At 37.8% G+C, this 24797-nt stretch overlaps 2 protein-coding genes across 6 annotated transcripts in view; both read left to right on the top strand.

The window, feature by feature from the left end:
- The window catches only part of galnt16 (UDP-N-acetyl-alpha-D-galactosamine:polypeptide N-acetylgalactosaminyltransferase 16), a 67388-nt gene extending 49142 nt beyond the window's left edge, over positions 1–18246 (top strand). Inside the window, exons 9-15 of the mRNA XM_048190522.1 lie at positions 351–454; positions 4582–4708; positions 4796–4888; positions 7115–7198; positions 7325–7448; positions 7853–7969; positions 16996–18246. Coding sequence (XP_048046479.1) covers positions 351–454; positions 4582–4708; positions 4796–4888; positions 7115–7198; positions 7325–7448; positions 7853–7969; positions 16996–17139 — 793 coding nt within the window. The 3' untranslated portion in view covers positions 17140–18246. The remainder of the gene's footprint in view (positions 1–350; positions 455–4581; positions 4709–4795; positions 4889–7114; positions 7199–7324; positions 7449–7852; positions 7970–16995) is intronic.
- Positions 18247–21927: 3681 nt separating this feature from the next.
- Positions 21928–24797, top strand: part of numb (NUMB endocytic adaptor protein) — a 79761-nt gene continuing 76891 nt past the window's right edge. For all 5 annotated transcript variants that reach the window (XM_048190517.1, XM_048190515.1, XM_048190516.1 and 2 more), the window contains exon 1: positions 21928–22170. The gene's annotated coding sequence lies outside the window, so the exon portion shown is untranslated. The remainder of the gene's footprint in view (positions 22171–24797) is intronic.

Below are 24797 nucleotides of genomic sequence, written 5' to 3'. Positions count from 1 at the left end.
TAAAGAGGATAAACTTTATAATTCAACTGAAATGTGCTCATAGACTATGATTCAAACTTTTACCTCACTCTGTCCATTTAATGTACGTCCTTGAAAGAGTGCAGTTTTCTTACTTATTTACTTTGACTTCTCAGTTAATGTCAATGGTATGACCCATTTCAGATACGTCCAAAATTAAAACTATATATATATATATATATATATATATATATATATATATATATATTCATTAAAATTATTTTTTTTAATTATTGCTAGTGGCAATTCAGTATCACTGAATATCGGTAAGGATATGTCCCTAGCATCCCTACTAAATCCTATGCCCTTGATACCAACTGCTGTTCATGCAGGACCCCTGTAATTGCTGGAGGAATCTTCGTAATGGATAAAGGCTGGTTTAATCACCTGGGCCAGTATGACACTCACATGGATATTTGGGGTGGTGAGAACTTTGGTAAGTAATGATCAAATGTATGACATTATACTGAAAAATTCTTTCACTCCTCTGCTGTGAATGTAGTGAAGTGTCAAACATCCTGTGAACAGTTTAGCAAGACAAACCGCAGAGATGAAATGAAAAGTGTGTGGTAAAGATGTCCTCACTAATATAGTCAAACAAACCTCAGGGATATTATTGTTAACAGTTAAGTGAAACAAAATAAAAAATAAATAACTTAAACTTATTTTATTTCAGCTTGTTGCTAAGGCAACATTTTACATTTTTTCGATGTATTGAAAAAACTAAAACTGAAATAAAATAATAAAACTATATAGACATATTAAAATAAAATAATAAAAATGACAAAAGCACAAATCAAAAACTTAAACTTTAATTAAATTTAAGATTATTAAAATAACTAATTCAAAATATTAATAAATCAATATTTATCAATATGTGTGTGTGTGTGTGTGTGTGTGGTTCGGGTATACCCTGCTATGTTATAGAGGGATGTCAATACCAGAAATCTTTGAAATTTTTTGGTCCCCATGAGGAAAACATATTTAAAGGATTAGTTCACTTTCAAATTCAAATTTCCTGATAATTTACTCACCCCATGTCATCCAAGATGTTCATGTCTTTCTTTCTTCAGTTGAAAAGAAATTAAGGTTTTTGATGAAAACATTCCAGGATTATTCTCCTTATAGTGGACTTCAATGGACCCCAAACGGTTGAAGGTCAAAATTACAGTATCATTGCAGCTTACAAGCGTTCTACACGATCCCAGACAAGGAATAAGGGTCTTATCTAGAGAAACCATTGCTCATTTTCTAAAAAATAAATAAATAAATAAATATATATATATATATATATATATATATATATATATATATATATATATATATATATATAGTTTTAACAATAAATGCTCATCTTGAACTAGCTCTCTTCTTCTTCTCCTCTATTTGAATTCCGGCAGTGTAGATGCTGCTAAGTGTATTACTGCCCTCCACAGGTTAAAGTTTGAAATAATTGTTATATACTTGCACTAGCATATTGTATATGAAAATTTAGTTCAAACTTTGACCTGTGGAGGGCAGCAATACACTTAGCAGTGTCTACACTGCTGGAATTCAAATAGAAAAGAAGAAGAGAGCTAGTTCAAGATGAGCATTTATGGTTAAAACTTATAACATTTTTATGGTTTTTTTTAGAAATTGAGCGAATGGTTTCTCTAGATATGACCCTTATTTCCCGTCTGGGATCGCCGTAAACTGTAATTTTGAGCTTCAACCATTTGGGCTCCATTGAAGTCCACTATATGGAAAAAATCCTGGAATGTTTTCATCAAAAACCTTAATTTCTTTTCGACTGAAGAAAGAAAGACATGAACATCTTGGATGACATGGTGGTGAGTAAATTATCAGGAAATCCTTTAATCCGGTTCCCTGAGAGGGAGCGAGAGTCTGCTTCATGACGATATGGGAACACCCCTGCGTGAACCGGGGTCTGAAGCATGTGTGGAAAAACGCCAATCTTTGATTGGCTGACAGCGTGGTCAGGTGACGTAGTGAAATATACACAAGAACAAACCCTTTGGTCTATGGAACAGATTAACCCATAGGAGTCAAAGCCTGGGGCCAGCCTGCCACAGCACAAACATATAAAGGTGTATTAATCAGAAAAAGCCCCAAGACACATACACTCCAAGTGGAGTGGGCCCTGTTAGCCAAGGATGAAGCCTACCACGCATCCCACAGGTACCTGAAATTGTCAAGACTGACAGGGCACAATCTTATACTTCTCAAAGAAGGTATGGATCTGTTGCGCCAACCTGAATAGGGGCACGAACGCAGCCCACCCGGGAGACCACCGATGTGTCATTCATTACCTGAGCAACACCTAATAGACCCTCAGATATGGGTGAAAGTATTTCCATCTCAGACCACACCCCAGCACGTGAAGGAGGCATCTGTCATTATAGTCCTGCGACGGCAACCTCCCCCAAGAATGGGACCCTAGGCAATGCCGGGGTCTTCCACAGAGAAAGTGTATGAATGCATCTGCACGTAACCCTTATGTCTCGCCGAGGGTAACATAGTTAATACCCTGCTCCTGAACCACCATTAAAACGGTCTCATATATGAAATCAAGAATATACAGGAGATAGGGATGTGCAACAGCGATTGAGTACTCGACTGTGACAGCGATGATCGATCATGTAAACGGGTTTTTTTTCTTCTCCTGATTGGTTAGCAGCACTTTGGGTGGCGCCCTGAGCTCTGATTGCTTAGCTTGCCACAGTATGCGTCAAAAGACGTGAGAGAGAATGGCTTCAAGAAGTCACGTATTGATGTCAGGCTTCACTTTGACAAGATAGATGAAAATACAGTTCAATGCAAGATGTGCAGCGCACATCTTGTGCTGAAAATATCCTTCAAATTCTATTCATAATTAATTTAGCAATAATCATCAATGATTTGCATACTGTAAAATAACATTTTGGTTGATCAGAAAGTGCAAATTGAATCCAAAATATTGTGGAAATATTAGAATAAATAAAAAAATTACAATAGTGACAGTAATGTAGCCTAATAGATAGTGAATTTGTTGTGCTTTCGTTTCGTTGGCTGTGTTTTTAAAGTGCAATCGGAGTTACACTTTCGTCAAGCTCACGTTTGCATTCGCAAACTTTTTGCAGATGAAAGTTGTAATAGCTACATCTGATTAATCTAATACAGGATGCGTTGGGATATCTACATTTAGTAACATGCTGAATGCACTACATTTCAGTGTTTAGTTTCATGCTCAAATGCAATGCCCGATATCGGAGTTATTTGAGACGGTCATATTGCTTTTAGATGTTTCTTTAAAATAAAATAAATAAATAAATAAATAAAAATAATGATGTTATAATAATGCAGCAGTGCTTTTTTCATCATATTTATAATGACATAGGCTAATTTGTATAATTCATATGGCTTCGGAAACGCGCAGGCGATTTATGGAATCACTTAATAATGTCGATGAAAATATAGCACAAATCTGCCATAAACAGAGTTATAATGAGAACTTTATAGAAATCTATAATAAATTCAACGCGTTACAGCGCACTGTCATGAAAGTGCATCACGGTGGGAGCTCTCTCACTCTCGCTATAGCGCGTAACTTAAAGTTCACTGTTCACTGTTCATCAAATGTAAACATCCAAATAAATACAATACTTGCGCGATTAGACATGCTGCATGACGAACACTTTGTAAAGATCCATTTTGAGGGTTATATTAGCTGTGTGGGGCTGGAGAGCGCGAGTAATTAAAGGGGCCGCAGCCTGAATCGGCGCATTTCTAATTATGCCTCAAAATAGGCAGTTAAAAAATTAATAAAAAAAAAATTTGAGCTGCAACTTCACAGACACATTCAGGGGACACCTTAGACTTAAATTACATCTTGTAAAAAAAAACGTTCGATGGCACCTTTAATATACAGTTATAAGGAGAGGAATTTTGGACAAATACAAAGTTCTGTCATGAAACTCTAGAGGGCGTAGGCTGATACTCAGTCTGCTTACAATCACATAATTCTCTATAGGGCACAGCTGATTAATTCCTGCTGTATTAGTAGCCAATGAGCTCGCTGCTCAACCTTCAAATACTGCTGTTGCAGCGCGCTTTCAGAAACCCTCCACCTTCCCCAGCTCCACCTGTATAGATCTGCTTCGGGTTATTAATGTATGCTATATTGTGCAGCAGCAGCATTTCTTACTTGCTCACAGCAGTGTGTCGTGTATGTATTAGTAGTAGCAAGTGCCATACTTGCTCTGCAGTAGCAGAAGTGTAGCAGATCTATTCTGCCAAGACCAAATATATCAACACTGTCATGCCCATTACCATGTCAAACACTCCTGGAGTTGTCATGACAGAAATGAGATTTCACTGTGTGTGTGATGCTACAGAAATGGAAATGACAAAATGTCCTGTTGTTTGTAGATTTTCAGGGAAAGCTGTATTGCTTTTGATCACTCTATTGCATTGTTTTTCCTATTTCAAAATACATATAACCATATTTTTGATGTTTAATTCTTGCATAAGTGTAATTATTTCTATTTCTATAATCTTTCTTTTCTTTTTCTGATGTTATAGAGCTCTCATTCAGAGTGTGGATGTGTGGTGGCAGTCTTGAGATCCTGCCCTGCAGTCGCGTGGGCCACGTCTTCAGGAAACGCCATCCCTATGAGTTCCCAGAGGGCAATGCACTCACCTACATCAAGTAAATTGGCCTTTATAAACTGTAATCATATGCTTTACAATGAAGTGTATGAATGAAGTGCCATTACATTTTCTGTGTGTGTTGTAGGAACACGCGGAGAGCTGCTGAGGTCTGGATGGATGAATATAAACAGTATTACTACGCTGCAAGACCTTCAGCGCAGGGCAAGGCCTTTGGGAGGTCAGACATCTCTGATAACTTTTATACATAGATCTAGTTATGGTGACCTGGTGAAAGGTCTTTTTATGAGATTGTCATTATTATATTTACCTCTGATTCTAAAGTAATAGTTACATTGTTTACTCACTCTCATGTCAGTCAGACAAACCTATATCACTTTCTTTCCTCTGTGTAACACAGATGGTAACATCTTTATTAACTAGTTTTATTCAAGTGAAAAATGTTATTTAACATCACTGAATCAACCTAAGTACATTAATTCCCTTGAGAAAAAGTGTGCTTAATTGTACTGAATGTGCACTTGTAGTGTGCTTCAAATCTTAAAAGTATATTTTCAAAAAGCTGTACTTGAAGATAATATAATATTAATGAAATCAAAGGCTACTTAAATGTACTTAAAGAGAGTACCAGGATTTAGAGAGGGGGGAAGCAGAATGAGTATAGAGTCTTGGAACATGACTTCAGCGACGCATTGCATTCTGGGACTTTAGGTCACCATCAGTACAGTAGAGACTGGGAAATAGTGGAGGAAGATGTTAAAATTTATATTATACAGTTAAAAACATATTAGAATGGTGAACGCTGGCTGTGTTATGAACTATCTGCATATACTGACCAGCGTGGAAAACGGATGTGAAATGAAGCGCCATTTTGTCCCATTTTCGGGACATTCTAAAACGCTTAATGTGGCGTAACGCAACGCGTTTAAATTCACGTTAAACGCTTTCCTCCCATAGAAACTATGTACAGCAAAGCAGATGAGCCCAGAATATGCGTCTTATTACACGTTAAGTCACTGTCCATTAAGCGTTTTCTTTATGGGAGGAAAATGCTTATGTGTTAAATGTGTTGCGTTCATATTCTGGGCTTATCTGCTTTTCTGTACATAGTAAACACCAAACTAATAAAGAATACTAAGTTTAGTTTGTTAATAACACTGTTTTAGTAAATTAAGCCACGTTATGCATTTTCACATTATGCGTTAGAATGTCCCTCATTTTCTGCCTTCCAGCTTAGAAACGACACAATGGTGAAAGTAAAACTCAATGAAAATAAACTTGAACAAACTGTGGCTTTGTCATTTGTATTTATTACAGATTAATAACTTCTGATCCACTTGAATATGTAAGGACTCACGCCATTAATAATGTACGAAAACAGCTCGTTGCGATCACTCTCCGTGTTCATAAAGCAACACCTCTGATTCATTGTTCAGCTTGTCTCGGTAAGAAATTATGTTTCTTGTAGTTATTTTTTATTTATGTCTTGTAGTTATTTTTAAATTATGTTTAGGCGTAGGACATTCAGCGTAAGCGGTATGAAGAATGCGGAAGCGGAAAGTACGTTCAAGGCGATATTTTGTTTATAAAGCATAAACGGTTGTATTTTTTTCGAAAATGACCGATCGATTCGCTAGATAAGACCCTTATTACTCATCTGGGATCGTTCAAAGCCCTTGAAGCTGCACTGAAACTGTAATTTTGATCTTCAATCTGTTGGTAGCCATTGAAATCCACTGTAAGGAGAAAAATCCTGGAATGTTTTCATCAAAAACCTTCATTTCTTTTCGACTGACGAAAGAAAGACATGAACATCTTGGATGACATGGGGATGAGTAAATTTATCAGGAAAAGTGTATTTAAAAGTGGACTAATCCTTTAACTATGATAACTAGCTTCCGGCAGACAGCCGTACGCATCGATTTATGACAAAAGAGTGACCTCTGGCGTGACGTAGGATGTCAAACAAATAGGGCTGTGCAACAAACTCAAGCTCCTCTTATATCGAAATCCTCCAACATTTCTATTTAAAAATTCTCGTTTTAGACGTCTAATTTGTGACTGGTGTTTTGTTTTGCTCAATCCTCTGCGCTTCCGTGTAAATCCGCTAATTTTTGGGCTTCAAAAAATCTCACGCCCCCTTCACACCAATTATATAGCTTGGATGAGGAATTTTTTTAATATAACTCTGATTGTGTTCATCTGAAAGAAGATAGTCATATACACCTAGGATGGCTTGAGGGTGAGTAAATCATGGGATAATTTTCATTTTTGGGTGAACTAACCCTTTAAGTATATTATTTCCCTAATAATTACTCTTTTTAAAAGTATGCTTAAGTGTACTTCTTTTTCACAACTTTCTGGAGCAACATGAGGGTGAGTTAGATGACAATTTTTCATTTTTTGGTGAACTATTCCTTTAACCCGCTTCTGTCTCTCTACACAGTATTGCAGATCGGCTTGCACTAAGACGGAAGTTGAACTGTAACTCTTTCCGCTGGTATCTTGAGAATGTGTACCCTGAACTCAAGTGAGTCGTGTTCACTGGACTGTGTCTGGGCTCTGATGGGCTTTTTGTATTTAGAGTGAAATGCCATTTAACTCTCTCAGATCTCTATTCTGAGTATATTTTGTCTTCATTGCTTGTGTTTGTCAGAATCCCAGAGCAGGAAGTGGTGTACAGTCTTCTGAAACAGGATGGATTGTGTCTGGAAAGTCACGGCACAGACAGTCTGGGTTTGGCTGAGTGTAAGACCACACCGAGCATACCTGCCTCACAGGTGAAGCTTTAACAGTGTGTGATAACTGACTGAAAGTAGCATTTACTAAACATTTTCAGTAACTAAACCACATCAGTAGCATGTCATTTTTTAGTTTTGGTCAAAATGGTCTAGCTTTTCCTGTAACAATTTTAAGTGTTTTTCCAGCAAGTAAGAGTGAGAAGTGTCAAAACTTGACAAGGTTAGGCATTGGCACCGATATCCTGATTTAATTCTGATTCCCAAGATCTTTGTTTTGATCATTTTTCAGTTATAATGTCAACAGACCTGTTTCATGTATTACATAACTGTGCATAATGTGCATTGTAATTGCCACATGCTCCATGTTCACATTATTTTCCATTTTATAATATGTACACTTTACCTGCATTACTCACTCAATCATTTGTCTGTCTCTTTTTTAGAAGTGGACCCTGATTGAACCACAGATCCGTCAGCATGACCAGTGTTTGGCCATCACAGCCTTCACTGCAGGGTCGAAGGTCAGACTGGAGCCCTGCAATGCCAAAGAGTCCAGACAGGTGGGTGTATGTGTAACTGACAAATGGGCAGTTAGAGTTTTGATGACCCTCTGAGAATGAATCACATGTAAGTTTGATGTCTGCGTGTTTTTCATGACTATTATGCTCTATTCAGACAGCACTCGTGTTCTCTGTGGAAGTTATGTAAATTTAAGTGATTTTCTGTTGCCATTTCAGATTGAATATTCAACACTATTCATCTTTGTCATAATATCTCCCTCTCTCATTCTCTGAGTCAAAATAGCTGCATTTTTTCTTTTGCTCTTTGTATATAAATCTTCTGCCGTCAATCTGAAACACAACAGACAGGCTTACAGCCACAAGCAAATATCTTCCCATAAGCTCACGGCATATGGTTCCACTAAAAGCTTAGCTGGCTTAGCTGGTTTGGCTTTTATCTTTTTTCTTTTCCATCTTTCATCAGCCTGACCTCCGCTCCCGTCCACTCATTCATGCTCGACTCATTTGTGATGTCTCCTGAAGTCAGAACATCCCTTGCAAACAGATCAGATTCCATATAGAGAAGATTTGCTGCTGTACTCTTTGCGTCTCTCCATATCATGAGACCATTAAGAGATGATTTATATATTTAAAAAGTAAATTATTGTGCATGACATGTATTTGAAATACATGGGTGTTGTGGGTAATCAAAGTACCGCGAGAGCGATTAGAGAGCTGACGGCTCCGTATGCTTTCAAATCGCTCTCTCTGTACTTTGGTGTCATACACCGATTGGTCTGCGCAGCGCCACTTCAAGTCCAGCACACCTATTCTCTATAGAGAGTGTGCACATGACGTCACAGTAGACGGGAGTCACTGCGGTTACACCAACTGAGTGGCAGCGTTGGTGTTCAGCTTGAATGCCTCGAAAACTCATCTAAAATGGAAAAGATCTTCACCATTAACTATACGTATAGATTCAACAAGAAATCAGGGCTACCTTTTTACAGACTGCCGATCGCTGCAATTTGCAGAAACAACTGGCGTCATCCTAGGTGTATATGACTTTCTTCGTTCTGATGAACACAATCAGAGTTATGTTAATAAATATCCTGATGCATCCAAGCTTTAAGAAAGTGCATCCATCCATCATAAATGTACTCCACACGGCTCCGGGGGGTTAATAAAGGCCTTCTGAAGCGAAGCTTTGCGTTTGTGTAAGAAAAATATCCATATTTAACAAGTTATAAAGTAAAATATCTAGCTTCCGCCAGACTGCCTTCCGTATTCAAATTACGAAGAAAGCAATGTTCCCTCTAATTTTTTTCTCGTTGAGCAAAACTTTTCTCTGCTGAGCGCACATTTTGGCCACCTGAGCAAAAACATACTTATACTATATCAGACCTGTACAAGGAACATAAACACACACACAAAAAATGGTTTTATCATGCAACTGTAACATTTAACTTTAATGGGCCGTTTCTATTTTATTTGACCCTTGATGTAACTTAGTGATATATTTAATCATATTTTTGAAAACAAGCAGTTCAGTCACTAAATTAAGCACATTTCAGGTTACTTGATATTTTTTCACATTGCTGTATTAACTGTACCAGTCTTTACCAAGAAATTCTATTAATTTCTGTCCTCCTGCAGGACAGTTTAATTCTTTATAATAATATAATATGAGCGGTTACAATGATGGTTTGGGACAACCATAATGTGTTTTTGTACAGTCATTTATTAGCAACAGACAGTGTTAAACCATCAAAATTACATGTTTTTTGCTTATGAATTTCCCAGATTTTATATACCAGGAGGTTTCAGGATTTTTCGTGGCAAGGAGCCCTAAACAATCCCCTTGTGAGATCAATTTTTTATTAGGCTTACATTATAATATAATATAATAAAATATAATATAATATTTAAGTATTTAAACTGATATACAGTATTATATCAGTTTAAATGCTTCTATTTGTTTTAATATATTATAAAGTGAAAACAAACTGAAGCATTTAAACAGATCTGATAAAAAGCTAAATATTTTTAAGAAAAGTGAACATGTTAACTCTTTTATAGTTATCTAAACATCCCTGAAACCCACACCACCACCACACATAAAAATCTATTTAAACTGAGGTATATCACTGATGTATTTTGAGTTTGCAAGCTACACCTGTGGTGGGTGTGTGATTGTAAATGTCTCAGAGTTTTGTTAGCATTCTGTGCCCATCATCTTTTATTTCCGCCACTTTTCATTAAAACATGACGTTTTATTTCACATTTCTTTTCGTTTCGCGTTGCCTCTCGTATTGATGTATTTAGTCCGCAAACATGATAGTATTCTTACCGCTGATTTGGCTCAGGCCCGCTCACTCTTTCTATGAAACCTGTAAACCGCATTCACCGGTTCCAACTCTATAGCGACAATAACTCTATAACGGTTGACCAGAGCACTGCAATTATTTCTCATTTAAACTACAATCAAATGGATTTCCCCACACATGATTTCATGTCTGTTCTCTGCGTGGCAATTATTCTTTCTGCGCGGCCGCGCACGCGCGCAGCTTAGAGGGAACATTGGAAGAAAGTGTACTGTCTTTCGCAGTTCAAAATGTCCTATGTCCTATATGACGTCAGTTACATAAGTTTTATGTAACATCTGTTTAACTTATAACATGGAAGTAAGGTTAATAATATAGCTTAGAGAACAATTTTCAGTTTTACTCAAATTAGGATGATGCAAAAATGAGTACACCCCATTGAAAGTCTCTGGAGCAAAGCTAAATTTTAGACTACAAATGTCTTTAACAAGAATTCAACCACAGGTGAATCTAATTATTCATTACACAGGTGTCCAGCAGACAGTTGACTATAAAAGGGTGTTAAAACCCCTTCCCATTTCATGCTGTCAGCAATGGCACCACAGAAATGTCACAAGACCTGAGGAAGAAAATAATTTCTTTACACCAGAAAGGTGAAGGCTACAAGATGATCAGCAAAGCTTTACTTATCAGTCGGAATACTGTAGCAAAAGTGGTACAAAAAATGTAAAAAACATGGAACTGCAACCATCTCACAGAGACCTCCAGGTCGTCCACAGAAGTTAACACCTCGACAGGAGCATCTCATGATGAGAAGGGTTGAAGAAAATCAGCATGCAAGTTCACTGCAGTTATCTAAAGAAGTAGAAAGTCAAACTGGGGTGACTATTTCCCATGACCCAATACGGCGTACACTGCAGAGGAATGGCATGCATGGGTGCCGTCCACAAAAGAAGCCTCTCCTAAAGCACAGGCACAAAAAAGAGCCCACCTAGAGTTTGCCAGGGCCCATGCTGACAAAGATGAAGACTACTGGGACTCTATACTCTGGAGTGATGAGACCAAGATAAATGTTTTGGAACTGATGGCTTCAAAACTGTATGGCGTCGCAAAGGTGAGGAATACAAAGAAAAATGCATGGTGCCTACAGTGAAACATGGTGGTGGCAGTGTCCTTATGTGGGGCTGCATGAGTGCTGCTGGTGTCGGGGAGCTGCATTTCATTGATGGCATCATGAATTCACAGATGTACTGCTCTATACTGAAAGAGAAGATGCTACCATCACTCCGTGCCCTTGGTCGTTGTGCACTTTTCCAATATGACAATGATCCTAAACACACATCTAAGGCCCCTGTTGGATTTCTGAAGAAGAACAAGGTGAAAGTGATTCAGTGGCTGCTGATCTGAACCCAATCAAACACCTGTGGGGAAGAGACAAGTTGAGCATCACTCTCCATCCAGCATCCAGTCTCTAAAAGAGGTCACTCTTGAAGAATGGAAAAAGATAGATGTTGCAAAATGTCACCAACTTGTTCATTCCATGCCTAGAATGCTGTCATTAAAATCATGAAGGCCATACAAAGTTTTTGTTGTGGGGTGTACTCATTTTTGCATCACCCTAATTTGAGTAAAACTGAAAAATGTGTAATCTAAGTTATATTATTAACCTTACTTTCATGTTATAAGTTAAACAGATGTTATATTAAACTTAGTCTTGTCAACATTTTGGAAATTGTTTTTGTGTTCATTGAGATTAAAATGTTACTTTTCAGAGGGGATGTACTCATTTACGCTGAGCACTTAAAGTTTGCGACGCTGTTTGCGAATGTTCATAGGAACTATGGTTTTGGGAAATGCTAACAACAGAACATGCGTCTAATTATTTGACCAATCGTGGCAATACACACATGTATTTAAACTGACTCGTCAGGTTGATGGTGTCTATGTTCCTCCAGGTAAATAGCAAATCCGCCATGGTGCGAGCACAACTGAATTTTAAAGGGAATGGGAGATGACACTGATTGGTTGATTGGTTTATTGCACGTTACGCCCAAAACACACCCATGATTCATTAAGAGAATAGGGACAACCCTTTTGGTACCATGTGTCTGGCGCACCGACCATTTTTTTTGTTGTTAAACTAGCAAAAGTGGATTCGGACACGCCCTAAGTGCACCTGCACCATGCGCTTCAGACCATGCGCTTAGATTGTTAAATAGGGCCCATAAGATTCATCTCAGAGAGGATGCAGCCTATATAGGCAGTAGTCAGAAAGCTGGATCACTAGGGTTTGGAACAGAGCTTCTCTGCACTGAGATCATTGCTCTCCTGAATGAAACCTGCCATGCTGCTAGCAAACACACACACACACAGGATATTACAGTATGCCTTCTGAATTCAAACTCACTGACCTCACTCTAAACCAGTGACACGTAATGTGACATGCCCTTGGCTAAAACATTTTGCTGCTTTCATTTCATTGCAAGGTTGCTTTGCAGCAATGTTAGAAATATGTTTCATATTGTGTTTCTCTGTGTTTATTTAAATGTGATATTTCACAGTCATGCTATTTCCTGTATTATTTGTCACTGTTCAGAATGCAACATTTCTGCATATAATATACAGTATACCACCTAGTATTATATGAAAATAGTATGTGAAATATTATACAAGGAGAATAATTTCAAACTGTAGTAATCTATGCTACATTTATGTCATGTGGCCTCACTACATTTAATGCTTAATTCTGAAAGAAATATAGTTATTTAGCATTTTTATTCCTGGTTTGGAAAAATGTACAAACAGTGACGAAGGAGATGTTAAAAATCATAGTTGATATTACCTTCAGTTCATAAGTTTCATTTTATTGCCAATTGCAGTATCTCCTGTTGTGTGCTTTTTGATAAATATAGTAGGTTTTCCAGGTTATATCCTGCAAATCTACATAATGCGCAAAGCAGATGCACTATATGCTAAAGAAGTAATAAGATAATTACTTATAAGCAATTCTTCCATCCTTGTGCAACAAATAATAAACATGCATAGGATTACAAGAATGTTATAAGCAATTTTTAACTCTTTGTTTTCCTTTATGTAAGACATACATTTATCAATACCTGTAAACCAAAATTTGGTCCAAATTAGGGTTTTAAACTCTATTCAGACATGTCCCAAATTTTGGTAGCAGGGTTGCAAAAATTAGTTTGACCTTCTGAGGTAACAGTCAACCGTTTCTGAAGAAATCTCCTTTCATTGATTATTTCATAAACAAGAAGAAAAAAATATTCTTAGACCTTCAAAATGGTGTATGATTTGTTGGAATCAGACAAAAAATGACTGAGCGACACCTGTCGATAGAGTCAGCAAAGTCAATTTTGAGAAAAATTTTCCAAAAAAAAAAAAAAACACCTAGCAACCATACCTTAAAATCCCTGGTAATACCACCAAATTTGGCACAAACTAAGTCAAAACCATACTGCTCAAAAAATTAAAGGAACACTTTAAAAACACATCAAAGGGGAAACAATATCATGCTGGATATCTTTACTGATATGGACTGGGTAATGTGTTAGGAATGAAAGGATGCCACATCGTTTGATGGAAATGAAAATTATCAACCTACAGAGGACTGAATTCAAAGACACCCCGAAAATCAAAGTGAAAAATTGATGCAGCAGGCTAGTCCATTTTGCTGAAATTTCATTGCAGCAACTCAAAATGGTACTCAGTAGTTTGTATGGCCCCCACGTGCTTGTATGCATGGCTGATAACGTCAAGGCATGCTCTTAATGAGATGACGGATGGTGTCCTGGGATATTTCCTCCCAGATCTGGACCAGGGCATCACTGAGCTCCTGGACAGTTTGAGGTGTATTGTCATGTACCAGAAGGAACCCAGGACCCGCTGCACCAGTGTAGGGTCTGACAATGGGTCCAAGGATTTCTTTCCGATACCTAATGGCAGTCAGGGTGTCATTGTCTAGCCTGTAGAGGTCTGTGCATCCCTAATGTTCTCCACGGCTTCTCCAGGACCTTTCACGTCTGTCACATGTGCTCAGGGTGAACCTGCTCTCATCTGAAAAGCACAGGGCGCCAGTGGCGGACCTTTCCATTCTGGTGTTCAATGGCAAATGCCAATCAAGCTCCACAGTGCTGGGCAGTGAGCACAGGGCACACTAGAGGACTTTAGGCCCTTAGGCCACCCTAATGAAGTCTGTTTCTGATTGTTTGGTCAGAGACATTCACACCAGTGGCCTGCTGGAGGTCATTTTGTAGGGCTCTGGCAGTGCTCATCCTGTTCCTCCTTGCACAAAGGAGCAGATACCGGTCCTGCTGATGGGTTAAGGACCTTTTACGGCCCTGTCCAGCTCTCCTAGAGTAACTGCCTGTCTCCTGGAATCTCCTCCATGCTCTTGAGACTGTGCTGGGAGACACAGCAAACCTTCTGGCAATGGCACTTATTGATGTGCCATCCTGGAGGAGTTGGACTGCCTGTGCAACCTCTGTAGGGTCCAGGTATCGCCTCATGCTACCAGTAGTGACACTGACCCTAGCCAAAGGCAAAACAAGTAAAAACAGTCAGAAAAGATGAGCAGGGAAAAAAAAGTCAGTGGCCTCCACCTGTAAAACCATTCCTGTTTTGGGGGGTCGTCTCATTGTTGCCAATCTAGTGCACCTGTTGTTAATTTCATTAACACCAAAGCAGCTGAAACTGATTAACAACCCCCTCTGCTACTGAACTGACCAGGGGTGCGTTTCCCGAAAGCATTGTTGGTGAACCATGGTCGTAAGTCCCATTGAACTCTATTGGTAACGACGGAACTTGCGACCATAGTTCGCTTTGGGAAACGCACCCCAGGGCTGCGTTTCCCAAAAGCATTGTAAGCTTAAGTTGATCGTAGCTCCATTGAAACTAATGGAGCTACGATCAACTTAGGCTTACGATGCTTTTGGGAAATGCTACCCAGATCAATATCCCAGGAGTTTAACTGACTTGATGCTATCATCTGATTAAAAAGTGTTCCTTTCATTTTTTTGAGCAGTGTATATATATATATATATATATATATATATATATATATATATATATATATATATATTCAACATTTTTTCCATGATTCCACAATTGTCTGAATAACATTAATGAAACAGACAGCCATTTATTATTATACATTACCATATAAACATGTTTTTCCCCAACAGTTGATACTTTTAGATGTTTAATTGCTATTTGGAGCATTGGGATCGCTACACAAGAATCTTAATGAACTCCTTTTTGTGAAAACCTCAAATTCAACCAAAATTGACATTTTTTTGTTTTGCCCGTTGCTCAAAATTAGCCCATTTTCCCCCTTAGTGTGAAGAACATCTTAATAATCTGAAGAACCTTTTTCCATTTTAAAGAAGCTTTTGTGGAATGGAAAGATTCCACGGACGTTAAAGGTTCTTCATGGAACCATTGATGCCAATAATGAACTTTTATTTTTAAGAGTGTGTTCTGCAGTGGCGGCTGGCCAATAGAGGGCGCTAGGGCGCCGCCCTCCCTGAACCACACACGCAAAATTATAATCATATAAATTATTTAAATGTATATTTGTATGATGTAATATATTAGAAAATCATCTGTGGAAAATATTTTTTTTTCACAATCACCATATGTCCTCTCTGTGTGCACCACTCAATTTCAGCTGAGGGGCAATCGAGAAATCGCCCAAAGGAGGTGGGTCTTTGTAGAATTTAGTCAAATGCCTATTCAATATATAAATATATTCAAGATGTGACATAAAATTTAGCCAATCAGCGTCCTCAATTCTTATCCGCAATGGGCGATTTTTTTGTCGCCCCCATACTGCTCAAATGAGGGCTTGGCCAGTAGTGGCGCGATTTTTAATTAATGTTATGTGACAATGGCGGACTCATGACTTTCACAGACATATTCTCCATCTATAAAAGTTAGAAAGTCGAGAAAATATTTCCATTTTGCAGTCAGGCGTGGACGAGCCTTCAGCAAGCACAAACTTCCGTGAACGAGCGCCGCCGCGCGCCGAACAGACGGAGTTCAATCTGAGTAAAATACATTTTGCTCAAAATATTTGTTGACGAACATAATTATGTAGAATTTCGAACCTACAACTAAGTGTATTTGTACGATAGCAGTAACTGTGTAAAGTGACTATTGTAGGGTAATCAAAATAATAATAATTATTAGTCTGTTCTTTTGTTTTTATTTATTTTCATTTTTAGTTTATTGTATTTAATTTCTGCTTCAAAAAACATTTTGTTTTTAGATTGTAAAGGTACAATTTTAGAATGTAGCCTAGGCCTAATGTGATTTGACCCCTTTTTTTGCACTAATTTATAGCATATACTACACAATTACATTCATGTTTGTTTTATAGCCTTCAATATGAACATTGTTTCTAGGACAATATTGGGCAGGATCTTAAATAAAATTGTTTTTTTTTAATTAAATACAGATTTATTTATTTATTTAGATCTCAGCCCTATGGCATGCTTTAAATACTGAATTTTCCATGTTTTAGATAGATACATTATTATATCACTTGTTAAATGGTTATTTAACAATTAGCCTATTCATTCCTGCATTTCTAAATTGTTTTTTTTTTTTTTTTTTGTGCCCCCCCAAATATTTTTTGCACCAGCCGCCACTGGTGTTCTGTACTTAATTTGTGGAAGGTTTCGTCTGTGGCATGTGTGTGTGTTACTGGTTCAGTATAATAACAATAAACTTTTTTTTCTGTAGAAATGGAAGCCTCGAGGGCCGGCATTGCAGCATATGATCAGCGGCTTGTGTCTGGATAGCCAGCCCCCTTCAGGCCCACCAGTCATCGCACAGTGCCGCCCCCAGGTGGCCAGCCAATCCTGGGAGCCGCAGCTGGTCACCTGACTTGGAGAGCTCACAGGGAAGGCGGGGAGAGGGGAGGAGTTTAGTGAGGTTGCTGAGCTCGAGGTGCTGTAGGAGCCAGAGGAAAACGTTTGCACACTGTTTTAGTTGAAGGTGCTGCTCTCAAACGAATCCAACATGACCATGTCCAAAACATCTGACCTCATATATTCATTGTGGAATAGCTGGAGAGGGAAAAGCAACATTTTGCCTGCCAAATCCAAGCCTGAATGGCTGCGCTCAGAGCTTTCACTGTCCAGTGTTCTGGTTTTCTCAGATACAGTCACTCTTTCAGACATGGCCATGAAGTTCACACAGCATGGTTTTTTGTCAGTTGACAGGAGTGCGTTGTGACATCTTGGCTTATTTTCCTGAATGTTGTGTTAAGGTCTCAAACGCGAGAGAATAGATATGTATATAAATGCCTTTTACTACCTTTCAGACCCATGACCTGTATATTCCCTCATTCTCACAAAGACTGTGTCTTTTGCAGCATAGGCTTCAATAGCTGTACTCATGAAGGTCTGAATTGTTTTTTTTTTCCCTTATCACTGTGGAAGGTTTTCCGGTTGATTTGTTCAGTATTAGATTGGGATGAAGTGCAATGCCTTGAGATGAATCTGCATATACCATGGAAACTCGTTCAGCGACAGAAAGGCTTTAAGACTCTGAGAGGTTTATCGTAAACAACAGTCAAAGATTAGCAGTACCACGCTGGCTTACTAGACCCGTGTTGAAGATGTTGGAAAAATAAGGACAGAAATGGCTCCAGAAAGATCCACTAAACCCAAGGCTAACATTACAATGAAATAACCAAATGTTATATCAAACAAGCTTCGAGATGTCAACTCAAATGAGGTGTAACGCGCTTTTAATGAGCTATTATTCTGCATGGTACTGTACATCAGCACAATGAAAAGGCATTTGCGAACATCTAAAGCCCAAAGACTGTTTTTCCTCTGTCGCATTTGTTTGCCTTTTGACACTTTGTATTTACTTGAAGCATTTTTCATTTTGAACATGTGCTAGAAAGCAGTTATGTTGTTTGAAAAATAAAGACTACCACCAAAAAAGACAACAATCCAAAAAAAAAAAAAATATCTTGAGTCTGTCTTTGTTTTGCTACAGTAGAAATAATCACACACACATACAAAACAACACACATACACAACACTGTTACTGCATATTGAAAACATAACGCAGAGATAGACATTTAAAACACCTCATTTTGTAAAATATACAATATGTAATTGAAATGTAACAAAAGTAGTACATGGATGTCAACAGTCAAGCAGTTTACTGAAGTTATACATACAGATATAGTAGTATTACACAAGATTTACATGTAGTGCTCAGAATATTTGTTGAAAATTATGGGGGATCGAAACCTTTGACCTCCCTAAATAAGCTCCATGAATTTGCCACGTCCTTCAGATTAGCTCAAGAACAGTGAGTAGAGAGCTTCATGGAATGGGTTTCCATGGCCGAGCAGCTGCATCCAAGCCTTACATCATCAAGTGCAATGCAAAGCGTCGGATGCAGTGGTGTAAAGCACACCGCCACTGGACTCTAGAGCAGTGGAGACGTGTTCTCTGGAGTGACCAATCACGCTTCTCTGTCTGGCAATCCGATGGATGAGTCTGGGTTTGGCGGTTGCCAGGAGAACGGTACTTGCCTGACTGCATTGTGCCAAGTGTAAAGTTTGGTGGAGGGAGGATTATGGTGTGGGGTTGTTTTTCAGGGGTTGGGCTTGGCCCCTTAGTTCCAGTGAAAGGAACTCTTAATGCTTCAGCATACCAAGACATTTTGGACAATTTCATGCTCCCGACTTTGTGGGAACAGTTTGGGGATGGCCCCTTCCTGTTCCAACATGACTGCGCACCAGTGCACAAAGCAAGATCCATAAAGACATGGACGAGCGAGTTTGGTGTGGAGGAACTTGACTGGCCTGCACAGTCCTGACCTCAACTCGATAGAACACCTTTGGGATGAATTAGAGCGGAGACTGTGAGCCAGGCCTTCTCGCCAACATCACTGCCTGACCTCACAAATGTGCTTCTAGAAGAACGGTCAAAAATTCCCATAAACACACTCCTAAACCTTGTGGAAAGCCTTCCCAGAAGAGTTGAGGCTGTTATCGCTGCAAAGGGTGGGCCAACTCCATATTAAACCCTACGGATTAAGAATGGGATGTCATTCAAGTTCATGTGCACGTAAAGGCAGGCGTCCCAAAACTTTTGTCAATATAGTGTATTAAACTATGATTGAAAAACTCCTGGACATACTGTAAGATTAACAGCTATACAGGCATTTAAAATAAACCTTTTGCTAGGACCAACATTTATGAAACACTCAAAACGACTTATCTAAACAAAACTAAAATGAATGCATACATTTGCTTCACTTTGACTATATTAAGATGCGAGATCGGAATGGGCGGGGTCTATTTCCAACTCCTCCTACTTTACATATCCCTAAACCTAAATCTCGTGTGTTCTGCAGTGAGGGGCTGCTGAAATAATTTGACTGATTATTCGCTGAACATGCTTCCCATTTTACTTGCCTGGCGCTAACTAGATGAACAAAAGTATGTTTTCAAAAGCAGCATGTTCTGTTGATGTTGACAAACTGCAGCTTAGGCCTATTTATTTAATGCTAAAAATACTACTACTGTGAAGAAGGCAGTAGTGAAAGTATTTTTGTAAAATAATGTAAAGATATAGGCTAAGTGATAGGCATCATAGGCTATCATGGAGCACTTTCTGGACTTACAGGGTAGTCTGCGGTTCACTAAGCGGCCACAAGGTGTCAGGCCATCATCACAGATACGCATTTCACTTCGTCTCAAAGTCAAAACAGGCGTTAAATAAACAGATTCAACTTTCGTGTTCAGACATTTACAGAATAAATGACAAACACTTTAGGAAACTACTCTAAAAAACAGACAGGAAACATTTTTAAAATATGAATTATCTTTAATAGCTGTACAAACCTGTTCTATTTCAAGGTAAACAGGCCTAGCGGCTCGCATGTTCACAAATATGTGAAAGGAATTTTTTTCTATAATACCAAAAACTTAATAACAACATCACTGTCAACAAATGTTTCATTCTCTTTTTGTATTCGTATATCTATGCTACTTATAGTCCAGTAAACAAACGGTAACCTTCCCAACAGTTATTCCAGTCGGTGACTCTTGGTTGTTCTTGGTTTGGTATTTAAAGGTCAACACTAAGGGCATGTGACCCATATGGATCAAATGTGCCTCACCAGCAGCTCACTATTATGTACCTGAATGTATGTGCACACTTGCAAGATGTCATGGACAAATTAGCATTGTGTTCCTTCTACCTCGTCTTTTCATGAAAGATTCAAGGCAGTGAATGACCTCAGAACACACAATCAGGGCCTCGGGTGAGAGACAGGTGAGTGAAGTGAGATAACCGGGCCTTGACGGCACAACAGGCTTGACAACTCTGTTGCGCTCCATGAGCATTCCACACATTCCTCCGGGAGCTCCGGTGAATCCCATTCCTCACTCACAGCTATGCCTGCTGTCCATGCAATGCCTCTAAAAACGCTTGTTATTTTTAAGAACAGTTGGGGTATGTTGCCACATCTTTTTTTTTTTTTTAAAGAGCTTAGTCCAATCCTTGTAATGAATTTTGGAAAACTTTGCTTTATTGTTTTTACTAGACTTCTTGAAAGTCCAGATGATTTGATTTGAATGCAGCTATTCATTTTCTATACAAATATACCAAAGTATTAATCTATCTACCTGAACTCCTGTATGTTATAATGTTGTGCTTGAGTTCAGAATATAATATTCTAGAAAAACAGAAAAAATATAGATTTATAATGTCAGCCAACATGTTAGCTATTGACCATACCAAAATACAATAAATGTTTCAAAATAAGTAAACAGTTTTAAAACCGAAAGAAGTAATAGTTGTGAAAAATGTACTAGTAATATTAATATATTAAAATAATATGTATAATTTAAATTAAAATGCTAAAAAAGAAGCTAGATGTAAACCAAAATCATGTTTTATTTTCCCTCAATTATTGAAAAGCACTGGGTTCTGGAATATATATATATACACACACACACACACACACACACACACACACACATAACTTCTGAAATAGCTAAATAAATGGTAAATTAATCTAATATATTAATTAACCATATGAATTAATTCAATATATGAATAAAAAAGTTTGAAAAAAAGCAACTTTATCATAATTATAGCAGAAACAGGCTATTGTAAATATACAGTATTGCTGGGGTTGTTGTTTGTTTTGTATGTGTGTGTATAGAGAAAGAGATGGTGATTTCAATTTAATTTAACCACTTTTTGCCATTCATCCCTATCAGTCTGTCTATATGCATCTCTCGCTCTCTCTATATATAATATGTATTATATACATATAATACATACATACATACATATATATATATATATATATATATATATATATATATATATATATATATTTTCTGTATTCTACATAGTATACTTCATAATATGCTTTCCAGTATATATATATATATATATATATATATATATATATATATATATATATATATATATATATATATTTGAAAGCATATTATGAAGTATACTATGTAGAGTGAGACAATATTATATGTTTGATAGTGTGTTAGTTGTATGTGTGTGTGTGTGTGTGTGTGTGTGTGAGTATATATATATATATGTATATGTATGTATGGTGGTGTCATGAATGCTCCTCCCAGGCTGATTGTTTATGTTGTGAATAATTAATGAGCGCTCGTGTCAGACTGTGACCCCGCCCAGCACAGATCGGCGGCTGACGGCTGCCTGAACCCGGCGAACAGTCAGTCAGGGTCGAGAGAGAGAGAGAGGCAGGTGAAGACATACAGTAGGATCGATCCATAATTTGGGGAATATAATATTTTATTTCACTGGTCGTGTAAATCTCTAAATCCCTCTGATCGGGTTCACATACATCTGTGGATAGGAGCAGTTCATCTGACCCGCTGCTGAACAGGTGAGTCGATTCACCTTTACCTATCCGTCTGAACTGAGACGCTGATGATCGGGTTGATGATGTTATAATAATAATAATAATGGTTGTAATAACCACGGTTGATGATGTTGTTGTTAGCCAGCTAACGAGCTAACTGACTGTTTGTCTTTGAGTTCATAAGGTAGCATCCGGCTAAGTCAGCTGCTAACAAGCCACTAGCGAGATAAAATGACTCAAACTGATTGTTTCTGTGTAAAAACAATGTGCTGACTGCCTTGTGTGTTTCGTGTTGAGGGTTTGGCTTTGGGTTAACCGGGTTATGGGTTTGGGCTGTGTGCTGAAGAGTTGCTAGCTCAGCTAGCCGATTAGCAGCTCACCTGCCAATGATTCACAACACTTAAACACTAAATACACCATTACCGTGATCCCCTGTCATGTACTCCGTTATTATGAACACCAGAGTAGAGGAATATCTTATGTTAGGAGTTATTATTAGGCTATTGACATGTACTAAACTGTAATTCATGACAGTAATTCCTTCACTGGTTGGACATGATTAGTACTGGTCATGTTAATGCTGGAGTTATTCGACATAGTTTAACATAAGTCAGGAACTTGACGTCTTTTTATCACTTTTTAATCATCAGTCTGCTGTTACATCTAGTGACTCAAAACAACCATTGTTTGTAGCTGTCACCCTGCAGAATGATGGTTTGGTGTAAGAGTGACTGGCCAGTAATGATTATATCCTAGGTCACATAACAATTAATTAGTATGAGTCACATAAAATACAAAATGACATCATGTGTCTGTCAACTTGACATATGACATATGAAACATATCAGAAAAGTGGAACAGTTTGATCCTTTAGGGCAAAATATATAGAAAATCTAGAAAAGTTTGCACAATTTTTTTTTTTTTTTGAGTTATCATATTGATTGATTGATGTTGATTGATCAGACTTGTATTGCTCATAATATAGTATGATATAGTGAGAATATGGAGGCAAAACATCTCTTATAAACATCTTTATTATAAAGACATCTTTATATTATAAACATCTTTTATTCAGAGGCCCAAAACTGAGCAAAAATATGCAATTTGGTGCAGTTGCTGATATTTATATGGCCTAAACATAAGATGAAATTCTGATGCTTGTAATGTAAATCAATGAGATCTTTATAACTGTATAGCAGACACAAACATAAAATGCATATAAATATTAGCTATCACTCTATATCTGCCAATAATATGTCTTAGTAAGATGATATTTAAATGCTTAGGTTTATGATCAAATCTCTGTAGTTTTAAAACATATAATGCAATACAGTGATGATTGAGAGATGAACAAATAAACCTTCCTCAAAAGCCTGACGGATCATATTTGGTACTCACATTTGAACATGATTTTTCTAAAAAAAAAAGAAAAAAAAAAGATCTATGGATAAAGTTGCTACTGCTAAGCTAGTAGAAATTCTATTAACAATATAAAAGTTATTCTTACGTTTATAATGGAGAAATTAAAGCGATGAAAAGGGCCCTTGCACCTGTGCTCACCGCCACCCTTTGGACTTAGGAAAACAGTGAACAGTGGGCGAAATGCATGTAAGCGAGTAAATACCGGAGAATTATGGCAAAGTCATTTTGATGTGCCACGCAGGTGGCACTATGACTAACTAAATATTGGCATATAGATGTCTTTGGACCAGGACTCCTATCACACATGTGACACGCCCTTCAACGAAAACTCAAGATCTTTGATATTTATCATCGCTAAGGTCTTAAGATTAGACTGACAACATATGATGTTGATCTGGTTAAATCTCTAGGAGAAGTTCGTTAAAGTACAATGTCTGGAAATGGCCAAAATTGCACAAATTTTGCTGAGAAAATTTGGAATATCTCACTTCCTGTTGGTTTTCAGATTTTGCTCCACTTTTTTGTAGGTATTGGGCTGTTACATGTGTGTACCGAATTTCATAGGAGGAGTTAATCACAGTCTAAAACGTGACATTTCCTCTTTCCTATAGGTGGCGCTATGAATGTAATTGAATATTGCCATGTAGATGTCTTCAGGCCAGGACTCTAATAAAACGTGAAGTTTGGGGCAGATACGATTGTATGCCTGAGTTACAACAACATCCTGTTACATGGCGAAACATCGAACTTTGTCAGGCCGCCACGGACACACCCTTCAGTGAAAACTCTAGATCTTCACAATTTAACATCACTAAGGCCTTTAGATTAGACTGACCAAATATGACCTTGATCTGATTAAAGCTCTCTTCGTTAAAGTACAACATGTGGAAATGGCAAAAATTGCACAAATTTTGCAGAGAAAATTCAAAATATCTCACTTGCTGTTGGTTTTCAGATTTTGCTCCACTTTTTTGTAGGTAATGGGCTGTTACATGTGTGTACCGAATTTCATACTTGTACGTGAAACTTAGTGCGAGGGGCACTTCATTGAAATTTTGTAGGTGGCGCTATCGAGCTATTTTGCCACACCTAATTCTGAAACCCCTAACAGACGTGTAAATTTTCACCACTTCTGATGCATGTGCAAAGTTTCATGAGTTTGTTTAGGCCCTCAAAAAAGCGATTCATTTGCCAGAAGCAGAAGGATAATAATAAGAAACTGCGCAGTT

This window comes from Megalobrama amblycephala, linkage group LG5 (assembly GCF_018812025.1).
Source record: "Megalobrama amblycephala isolate DHTTF-2021 linkage group LG5, ASM1881202v1, whole genome shotgun sequence".
Taxonomy (NCBI): domain Eukaryota; kingdom Metazoa; phylum Chordata; class Actinopteri; order Cypriniformes; family Xenocyprididae; genus Megalobrama; species Megalobrama amblycephala.
The sequence above is the reverse complement of the archived record's forward strand: the minus strand, read 5'-3'. Positions and strand labels throughout refer to the sequence as shown.